At 40.1% G+C, this 11,255-nt stretch overlaps 1 protein-coding gene across 2 annotated transcripts in view; it reads left to right on the plus strand.

Moving 5' to 3' along the window:
- The first annotated feature begins 5,672 nt into the window (after positions 1-5,672).
- Clec1b (C-type lectin domain family 1 member B) overlaps positions 5,673-11,255 on the plus strand; it is a 10,128-nt gene continuing 4,545 nt past the window's right edge. The window contains exons 1-4 of one of the 2 annotated variants that reach the window (XM_031380985.1): positions 5,673-6,054; positions 9,119-9,214; positions 10,757-10,882; positions 11,031-11,182. In XM_031380985.1, the coding sequence (XP_031236845.1) occupies positions 5,991-6,054; positions 9,119-9,214; positions 10,757-10,882; positions 11,031-11,182 (438 nt within the window). In that variant the 5' untranslated portion in view covers positions 5,673-5,990. The remainder of the gene's footprint in view (positions 6,055-9,118; positions 9,215-10,756; positions 10,883-11,030; positions 11,183-11,255) is intronic. The other variant, XM_031380986.1, reaches the window with a different exon arrangement.

Raw genomic sequence — 11,255 nt, forward strand, 5'->3', positions numbered from 1 at the left:
CTAGTGCCCAGTCCATGTCCACAATAATTCAGAATTATATAAGAAAAGCTAAAAATCAAAGACAGAGGTGCCAAAGACCCAAAAGAAAAACAGACAAAACAAAATCAGAAAAGTGAAAATGGCCACAAGGGGGAGACAGAGGATAACTAGAGGGTGACATTTAGTTTGAAACCTGATTCTGTCTTTTTTTAAAAAAAGAACTGTCAAGGTATACTCATGAATCCTGACTCAAAGCTATTAATGCTGTCATCTTTTATGTGAAAATTAACCTTTCAACTCTGTATATATTTTGTTTTGTTTTAAACAAGATCTCAATGTGAAGTGCAGATAGCCCTTGTACTCTTCCTCCTGTCCCAGTCTCTACAGCAATGAAATTACAGGCATTTACTACCAAGCCTGCCTAACTTTCACATTAGTAAAAATTACATACATAGAATACCTACATTAAAGGTAATTGATAAAAACCATAAAAGCCAGCTGGGCGGTGGTAGCGCACACCTTTAATCCCAGCACTTGGGAGGCAGAGGCAGGCAGATTTCTGAGTTCGAGGCCAGCCTGGTCTACAGAGTGAGTTCCAGGACAGCCAGGGCTGCACAGAGAAACCCTGTCTCGAAAAAACAAAACGAAAAAACAAAACAAAACAAAACAAAAAAACCCCATAAAAGCCGCCATCACTTCTTCCCTCCCCCCATGGCTGAGGTAAGTTTGGTTTAATGTAGGTGATTCTTCAAATCAAAGAAGGTGCTATATTCAGTTGCTGACATGCTGTGAGACCTGAAGAAACAAAGCCAAGGATTCCAACTAGTTAGATTCTACTGCAGTGATTTCTTTTCCTTCAAGGCACTGTGTGTGTGAATCTGTGCATGGTACATGGCTGTGTACACATGAGTACGGGTACACAGGTGCCATGGTACATGGCTGTGTACACATGAGTATGGGTACACATGTGCCATGGTACATGGTTGTGTACATATGAGTATGGGTACACAGGTGCCATGGTGCATGGCTGTGTACATATGAGTACTTGTATGTGCATACAGGTGAATGCACCTTCCTCAGCAGCTCCCCGTCTTGTTTTTTTTTTTGTTGTTGTTGTTAGATAAGAGCTATACTAGTTCCTGTAGGCGTCTGATTGTGTATGTCCCATCACAGCCCCTAGTTCCTGTAGGCGTCTGATTGTGTATGTCCCATCACAGCCCCTAGTTCCTGTAGGCGTCTGATTGTGTGTGTGTCCCACCACAGCCCCTGGTTCCTGTAGGCGTCTGATTGTGTGTGTCCCACCACAGCCCCTGGTTTTTAAGCAGGCTCTGGCGTTGAAACTCAGGTCCCCATGTTTGGGCAGCAGGCACTTTACCCACTGGCGCTCCTCCCCAGTACCCTTCACAGCATGATGACGAGATTGGAAATGCTCTCTGCTTGTTTATTAGTGTGTTCGCCGACCTTCACACACAACCTTTGTGTTCTCTTCGACCCTAGAAAACAGAACAGTGCCTGGGACATTCACAGTGACGCATAAACGTGGGTTTGGATCATGCACTGGTTCACCATCTCTGCAATGCAGCTTTCGCTGTGACTTAACACTTTAAATCTCAATTCAAGCTGGCATGAAGCACTATTCAAAATGTGCTTGACCACAGACTTTTTACTGGATTATACCATACTTAATCAACCTTTGGTATCTTTATCCAGATGTTTTCCTTGCCTGGTAACCACTCTCTGTTCCTTTCTTTTCTTTTCCTTTCCTTTCCTTTCCTTTTCTTTTTATTTCTTTCTCTTTTTTGGGGGGGGGGTGTTTCGAGACAGGGTTTCTCTGTGTAGCCCCAGGCTGTCCTGGAACTCATTCTGTAAACCAGACTGGCCTGGAACTCAGAAATCCACCTGCCTCTGCCTCCCAAGTGCTGGGATTAAAGGCATGAACCATCACTGCCTGGCTCTCTGTTCCTTTCTATACTTTGTGATTTTTTTCCTGTCTTTGGCATTTTTATCAGCCACATTTGTCAATTTAGATTTCATTTAGCATTTTTAGGCACATTCCAGGTAACCCTAATGTGATGGTTTCAGGTCACTGTATTTTTTTCTTCATGTCTGTTATGTAACCAAGTGATCTGCCTCAGTTGCCTGATAATTAGCAAAAATTCAGCAATTCTTAAATAAAACTCATTTCTATAAAAATCCACATGTTTAAGATTCCAGAAAATGAAAGAATGAATGTTAATTATGCTTTGTTTCCCACACAGGAAATACTGTTATTTTCCCAAAGATAATTAACATTTCATGTGTGTGCACACAGAGTTAAAAAAGCCAAAGGTGAACCAACAATTTTAGTGCTAGAGGCTGAGAGGTAAGGGTTAGGGATCAGGGCCAGGGTGAGAGGAAGGGGGCTGGGCTGGGGTGAGGGGCAAGGGGCAGGACAGGAGTGGGTTGGGGTGAGGAGTAAGGGGGGAAGGGGTATGGTGGGAGTCGGATTGGGGGAATAGTAGGGGGTGGTGGTGATGGTGTGAGGGATAAGTGTGAGAGGTATAGAGAGAAAAGGTGTGGGGATGGAGTGAGTGAAGGGTAGGCATTGGGGCAGAGGTGGTGGGAGTAAGGGGTAAGGGTGAGGGGCAGAGAGCTGAGTGATGGTGGGGTGGTGAACAGGAACATACTGGTAAAAGGATATTAACTTTACAGTGAAAACACTGATCATCAGCTACAAAACACTCACTTTCTTTTCATTTGAAGACAATGCAGCAATGTCCACAGTGGCCAATGCCTCCTAATATATTGTCTTTCTCTTTCCCACAATCTCATGCTGCTACTGTATCTTGGTGGGTTGTATCCACAAGGTTACTGGACTACCTTCCTTTCAGGTCCTTGTCACTCAGACGCTGGTATCTGTCACCCATTCTTCTTCCATAAATACAGGTGATACTTCTGGACAACACCGAAACTTGAAAGACATCTTAATGAGCCAAACAAATTTGAAACCTGCAGACATGCTGCCACTTTCTAAATGAAATGTGACCATAGAAGATCCCCAAAGTCTTGAAAAGCTTTCCGTGTGTACAATCATCTATTTAGTCAACAAATATTGACTGAATGTTAACTGTATGTCAATTGCTAGAACACATTGCTCTCGGTATAAACAGCAACTATTTAAAGATGTGATCAGGATGGGTGGTACAGTGGTTAGAGTGCTGGTCTGGTATTCACACGGTTCTGGACTTGGATCTCCGACACTAAAACAAGGGAAAAGAAATTAAATAAACTATGTGTGAATAAGGTACAGGAGTGTGAGCTGCTGTGAAGGGGTTTGGGAACAGCATTATCAATGTTAAAAATCGAGATTATCTAGTCAAATTGCAGGTCTATGTTCCCAAGGTCCAGTGTCACACTGTCTCTATGAATGCTAAGCACCGATGTCAGTGTCTTGTAGATAGTCAGTATGACTGAAAAGAAATGACGCAATTCACACGACACTGTTTCTTCAATTCTGAAAATAGGTTTTCATCAGGAAATACTGAAGGAAGAATTTGACTTGTTGGTTTTGTTACTTTTTTTGAATGAAGAAAAGAGAAAATAGATACCCAAGTGGAAATAAGAAATGTCAATGGAGGTTTTGGATAGGAAAAATCTAACGACACTCTGAACTTCGTAAAAGAAAGAAGAAAAGTATGGCTTATCTATTTTGCATTTCTTGGTTTTATTTTTCTTACATAATTTAGCTTACATTCATAGTATATGTAATAGAGTGAAATTAAGATTAAATATTATTGGAGGCTTTTTGTCCCTGCAGCACTCCTGTATTTGTGTTGGATGATCATAATACCGAATGCTATGCTTGGAGAATACAATGCACATAAATGCAGATATATATTTAGTAAACTATAGATCTAGGGTGAAGAAAATTGTGCCTAGAGTAACTGAGGAATCAAACAATAGTGACAAATTACAATGAGAAAGAAGAAAGGACGAACAGAAATGCCTTAACCCTGGTTGCAGGAAGGAGTAACATCCTATGCTCGGGGCTTCAGTTTACCAGCCTCAGATGTGTCTTCTTCTGGTGCTAAAAGGACAGTTCCACGAACTAATCGACCTGTAAAGTAAAGTCAGCCTGGTTTTCTTGTTGTTCACAAGAATAAACAGGACTCTTTAGTAATTAACCCTGTTTTGCAAGACTCAGAAAATCTGGAAACTTAAAGCAAAGTAATTATTGTGTTTAATTACTTCTTAAGGTTTACATTAATGAATAAGAAAATGGGTACCTTAATTCCCTATGTCCTTGGAGCTCAGAGTTACATATTTAATTCACTGATTACATTTTTAAAGGGATTAATTTCATTTATAAGAGAAAGGAGTGAAACTTTCCTGGAAAAGATGTCTTTAGAATTTTAAGCTCTGTACTCCCCATTTTCTCTTCATTAAGCTGAAATGACTCACTTAACTACCTTGTATTATTTCTGTATATCATTACGTAAAGACACTGAAGTGAGAAAGAAGGGGAGGAAAGCAAGCTTGAACTCTGTGAGTGGATACGGGTAAGGAAGGAAGAGGTCTTCCCAGGCTTGGCTGGAAGGCTCTTAGCAAATCCCCCTCTGCCAGGAAGATCAAGACTCCTTGGCTGAAGTGGAAGCTGTGCAAACAGCAGCAGCAATTGGTGAACAGTCTGCCGACTTCCTGAAACCACTGGAGGTGTGAAGGAAAGGCACTTCAAAATGCAGAATCCTTGCTGTGAACTGACAAAAATCACAGGGTGAAGTAGAGAGCAAGAGGAAAAGAAGTAAAGCCACGTAGAAGACACCAAAAGGAACAGGGGCAAGCAAACCCCTGACAACTGGTCCTAGATGGTCGCCATGACGAAATGTGGAAACTGGATTCTCTTAACAAGGCAGAAGGGCAGTGCTATGATCACTCCCAAGACTAATGCCAGGGGCCAAGAGCTTTGAAGGAGGGTCTTCTACCAGCCATGGAGATTTAGCAGAATTACCTGTTATAAAATTAAAGAAATGCTAAGCTAATGACAAGACAGGCAGCATCCACACCAATATTCCCACAATAACCACCCTGGCTAGCCTTGTATGGTGCTCCTGTAGCTTCTGTCAGTGTAAACCAAGGTTATTATTTAAAGCCCATTCCTATAGAGCTAAATGATGAAGCATTTATTACATTGTGATTAAATGTAAACCAGCATTCCCCCTCCTGCAAATAGTTCTGTTACTGGGCAAAACCACACTCACACTTAAAAGGTGTCATTAAAATCTAGTTTTTTTTAATCCAATAAATTAATTTTAGAGTACAAATATTATCTAAGGAAAGTATATTGCCACAAAATTTGTATTTATTTGATTCTTTTTTTCCTTTAGTGTTTAGGACTAAGCAGTCGAAGGTCTGCCTCATATGCATCCCTCAAAACAATTTTTTTTAAAAAAAATAAATTTACTTATATTGGATTCAAGAATTTAAGTGAATTTTAGGTCCTCAAAAGGAGAAGTGCCTTCTAATGCAGGATTGTAAATGTCTAATTTCTCACCAGTTCTAATAAAAAGATATTAGATTTGAAGTCACAGTACATATTGTATATCTACTGGTATTTTTATCCCTGAGTTTGTATAAGGAATCAGTTCCCTTAAGTGATATATTTTGAGCTTTCCTAGGGTTAAGATGAATCGTGAACTTTGTCATTTGACAGGATACTCCCTCACAACGGAACATCCCTTCACTTGGAGTTGAAGATAAGAGAGCAGGAAATGAGCCCCGCATCTACTCTTTCACCACAAGTTATTATTATTTTTGTTTTTAGGTTCAAGTCCACGTATCTCTGAACATCCATGAAAGGGCTTCCTGGAAAACAAGACAAAGCAAAACAAAACCCAAGTGTCCTGGTGCATATGGCTCCACACCACCAAGAAAGAAGGATCCCACGCTGGCAAGCACTGAAACTGTAAGAGTGGACACTGGGTGAGTTCTGCAAAAGTCACTAGCACTGAGCTCATTGCAGTTCAAGGGGAGCCATGCAGGATGAAGATGGGTACATCACCTTAAACATCAAACCCCGGAAACAAGCTCTCAGCTCAGGTAAGAAGGGTCATTCAGCAATTTGGACACTAGTGAAATAGGTCACTCTTACTCTCTGTCTCTCTCCTAGTGACAGGAAGCTTAAATTTATTTGTGTTTTCCTGAATGATATTCTTTCTCTGGAGCATGCAAGTTGGGCCTACAGAAGGCTGCAGACATAGTTAGAATACATACAGGCAGTGAACACAGAAGAGGGAACATTGTATCAAGGCTGTTAGAGTACAATACTGGAGGCTTAGAAGCTGGTGGGACAAAGTGAAGTTCAGTTTGAAAACTCAAATGTCTTACAAATGTCTTCACATTTTAAAGGAATACATTTGTTGCATGACTTACTTAGAAAATATGAGGGTTTTTTTAATGTTCTGGAGGTTTATAAGTGCTTTATAATCTGAAGCCTTTCTTTTCTGTTTAAAATGATATAAAGTCACTGAGTCATAGTGTTGTTCAATATGTAAACAATCCTTTTTATTATTATTATTATTATTATTATTATTATTGTTATTATTTTTAGAAAACTGCCTTTATTCTATTAGTTGGAAAATTTAACTGGTTTAACTGGTACAGAAAAAAAGTTCAGTCAGCTGGAGAGAAGTGATCCCCCCACCCCCACCCACTGCCACCCATGCGAACTGGTGGCTTCTCTGAGAGGCAACTTGGATACAATGTGGAGAAAGGAGTACTGTGACTTAGAGCCAGAACATTTATGTAACATAAAAACTATTTTTTTTTATCCTTTTAAAAACAACATCAAATTTCTGAACACCAGAAGACACAGTTCTCTACCGATTGCCTATGAAAGTAATTGTGGAGGAGAACAGGGACACTGAAGGCCATGCAGGAGGAATGACAAATGGCTTTAGAAGTCACGGAATGTGGTCTACCAGTTAGCCCAGCCACAATGGATATGACCCAGAGAGGACTGCATGTCCTGAGGACTTCATGCTGTTATGGAGTTCTGTTGTGCTTGCTGCCCTCACATCCCTCTTAATCTAAGAACTGTATGAAAACTCTAAGGGGCTTCCAGTCCCTCACTGAGCAGTGCCACTGGCACTTACAAAATAATGCTTGATCTCTTTCAGGTATTTCTCCTCCAGCAGATTCATGATTCAGTCACCACCCTAGAAAAGAACTTAGAGACGTAGATTGTCAGCAATGACCACACACTTAGAAAACGTTTGGAAAAATAAAATTGTTAGTGAAGCTAGGTTAAGATGTTTTTGCTACTGCTTCTGATTTAAGAAACCTTAGGGAACAATTTGAAGTTCAAAAAGGCGCACTCTTATTAGCAGCTAAGGACTTTTTAAGGTCAGGGAACAAGGACACTGGCTGGTGTGACTCTTACTGAGTCTGGACTGGTGATAATTGATTTCTTATACCCATTTTTGACCTCAGATTCCTGATATGATATTATTAAGTAGGTATGTGTTCTGAGGGTTTAAAGTAGATATGACTGATTTTTATATAAAAGTTTAATTTGTGATTCTTTTAAGATTCTTATAAGATTACTTGTAAAGATAAACAATAAAATAATTAATCTTATTTTTGTAACTGCAAACTGTCTGCTAGTGAGAGACACTGGCAGAGAAAACTACCTTGCTTGCTCACACTTTGTTAATCACAAGTTACCTACTTACAAATGTACATGGGTTCTTGGGAATAATTTGTTTTCTTTACCTGTACTGTAGTAGTACTGTTATTTCTTGTAAAGGTATAGGAGAACATACTTTTTTTCATAGTCATTCTCTAGAAGAAAACTAGAATGTAATCATGTTGTAATTTTATACTGCTTGAAAGATTTTGCTGGGATATATAAGCCATGGAAGAAAGAATAAAGTTGGAACAATTGTTCCTTCCATCTATCAACTATGTGTATGTATATGTGTAAAGTCTGTGTAAGGATACGTTGGAACATTGTTTCTTCCACCTTCAAGTATATATGTATACATGTAGGTATATGCATGTCTGCGTAAAGTGTGTAAGAATGTGTTGGAACTTTGTTCCATCTATTAAATCTGTATGTGTGTATATATGTAAAGCTTTCGTGGGTGTGTTTTGGAGTTCAGTTCATCCACCAATTATGTGTATATATTTATGGATCTGTATATATGAAATGCTTGGTGCCTGCTTGCTGGAGCTTTGTCCCATCCACTCTATGTGTGAGTAGGTATATGTTTGTCTGTCTATCTGTCTGCGTGTATGTATGTATTTGTATGTATAAAGTTACTGAAGTCTGTTTTTTACTTCATCCTCTCAGTGTACATGTATGGTACATATATATATGATTTTTCTTTCTTTTCATTTCTTTCTCTCTAGCTCCCAGGATTAAAGGAGTTTAGAGGTTTTGTTTGCTGGCTGTAGGGAGTGCCAACCCCTTCTCTCTGTTCCCTCAGAGAGAAGTCTGCTGAGTAATTTCTGTAATCCCTGGATGCCTTATATAGAAGTCTCTATCCGTATCTGGACTGACCCCTATCAGCAGCTTTATGCACTGATCCCCATCAGCTGCCTGCCTCAGTTTACCCACCCCATAGATGCCCAAAGCTACTAATTGGCATGGGGATGCAAACAAAACAAAACAAAACAAAAACAACAAAAAAACCAAATACATGTGGCTTTTGTAGCCAGTTATGTTTTAGAATGGACAGAGAATAAGCCATGGAGAATGGCAATGGATGGGTGGTATAAATTAGGCCATTCTCATTGAGGATGGTCATCATGGAATGCAGGTAAGATCAGTGTAGGTTCTTCCCTTCCACCTAGCATTCTAGAACTCAAACCCAGGTTGTCAGGCTTATATAGTTAGTACTTTACCTGCTAAGCCAACTTAATAAACAAAGTTTTTATTGGGTTTTGACACTGTATCTCATATAGCCTAGTGTGGCACTGAATTTGCTATGTAGCCAAAGCTGGCTTTGACCTCTTGATCCTCCTGCCCTCAGTATCCCGAGGATGGGTAGCTTTGCTCTCTCACACATGGCTTGCAATGCTGTTTGTGATACTTGGACAATCCTGAGAAGCCAGGATAGCCTGACAGTCTTTTGCTTGCATCTTTTCTGTGCTCCCACAGCTGAACCTGCCTCTTCTTGGTGGCGTGTGACGGCTTTAATTCTCCTGATCTCATCCATGGGGCTGGTTGCAGGACTCGTGGCTCTGGGGATCATGTGTAAGTACTGGCTGCTTGCCAGGGTTTTGATCTGAGGAAAGCAATAGCCACAAGTTCCTGGCATATTATACTAAGCTTCCTAACTCTTTGCTCCTCTGTTTGTCACTCTGTTTGTCACCTACTCGGATTGTTCTGAATACTGCTGCGGATATAACCTCATCGGAGGAAAACTTAGAAGGGAGAGGACCGCTCCCCCTGGCCCTCCTCCACTCCTGATTTGAATCACTTTTAATCTTTTCTTGGTTAAAATTACTTTCAGAATGTATTGCTGGCATTTAAGATCCTCCTCACTATGGATCTAAGCTATCTTTCTTTCTCCTTCTTTGCGTTGCTTAATCTGAGGCCTGAGCAATCTAGAACTTTCCTAATTTCAAAAATAAATCCTGTGTCTTCCCATGTGAAATCTTTTTTTTTTTACTTTTTTATTAGATGTTTTCTTTATTTACAATATGTCCTTTCCCATGTTCCCCTCCAAAAAGAAGGAAAAAAACCCAAAACTAAAACAATCTCCTGTTTCCTCCACCCTCCCTCGATCACTATCCCACCCGCTCTTGCTTCCTGGCCCCAGCATTCCCCTACTCTGGGGCCCTATGTGAAATCTTGCTTGTTCTAGTCTCTATACATAATATCTACTCCATTCCATTTTTTTTTTAATGATGCACTGGCTTTCTGTTCATAATTATCTAATCATAAGACTTGATAGGTCATGTCATAATTTGTGTTGCTAATTTGTTTATTTTCCTGTTTTTAATATATTTTAGAATCTTTTATTCCTTATATTGTTTACATGGATGTAAAAACATTTTAAACATCATAAACTATAATATGCATTCTTTTTTATGTGTTAGTCAATATATTATTATTATTAATTTAAGATGTTTCATAAAGAACTTGCAAATAAGAAACAATGCAGCAAAATTAACCAGACTGAAAAGTCTACGTATTTCCCTGAATTTCTATACAAGTGGTTCTCTGCCTTCCTAATAATGCTGCTATTCTTTAACACACTTCCTCCTATTATGGTAACCTCCAACCATAAAATTATGTTCATTGCTACTTCCTAACTCTAATTTTGCTACTGTTATGAATGATAATGTAAATATCTGATGTGCAGTATAACCCCTGTAAAAGGGTTGTTTGACCCAACGCGTCATGACCTACAAGGTTAAGAACCGCTGTTCTATACAGTTGGAACATATATCTGAACATATATTTTGAGATGGATTAATTCAGTATTGCATGTAGAACAGAATACAAAACCCAAGGCTTCTCATCTCAATAAAGCCCGCTTAGAAACCTGTCTAGGAAAACAAGGGAACGGCTGCCTTAGTCACGTGTTCTCACCTCGGGACTCTCTCCCAGCCAGTCATTCACACGCTCTTTAACATAGCCCTTTATATTTCCCTTTTCAGTGTTCATTGAGTTTTGTGTATCTTGTGAACTCTTTAGCAGGTTTATAGAAATCAAAGTTCACTCAAGAATCCTACCATCATCTTTCTGACCTTGAGAACCCGATGTAATTTATCTCATTTGTACATCTAGCAGTCACACAGCAAAGGTATCTATTGGCGGAGAAGGAAAATCTCTCAGCCACTCTGCAACAACTGGCCAAGAAATTCTGCCAGGAGTTGATTAGACAATCAGAAATTAAGACAAAGAGCACTTTCGGTAAGTCTGGCTTAGAAACCCCATCTCTCCAAGCAATGCGCGTCTGTCATGGTAACTGGAGGAAGGCCCGCCCACCCAAGCAGGAACGCTGCGGGTGGGGAAAGCTTTGGCTAGGTTTTGACATCCTCCTTCTTGGTCTCACCTTCAGAGCACAAGTGCAGCCCCTGTGCCACGAAGTGGAGATACCATGGAGACAGTTGCTACGGGTTCTTCAGGCGCAACCTAACATGGGAAGAGAGCAAGCAGTATTGCACTGAGCAGAATGCAACGCTTGTGAAAACTGCCAGCCAGAGCACTCTGGTAAGGAGAGTCTCACGTCAAGCTTCTGGGAACGCTAAGGAGAAAGATCGCAAAGGAAACATTGAATTCTTTT

Source organism: Mastomys coucha, unplaced genomic scaffold (assembly GCF_008632895.1).
Source record: "Mastomys coucha isolate ucsf_1 unplaced genomic scaffold, UCSF_Mcou_1 pScaffold20, whole genome shotgun sequence".
NCBI classification, from domain to species: domain Eukaryota; kingdom Metazoa; phylum Chordata; class Mammalia; order Rodentia; family Muridae; genus Mastomys; species Mastomys coucha.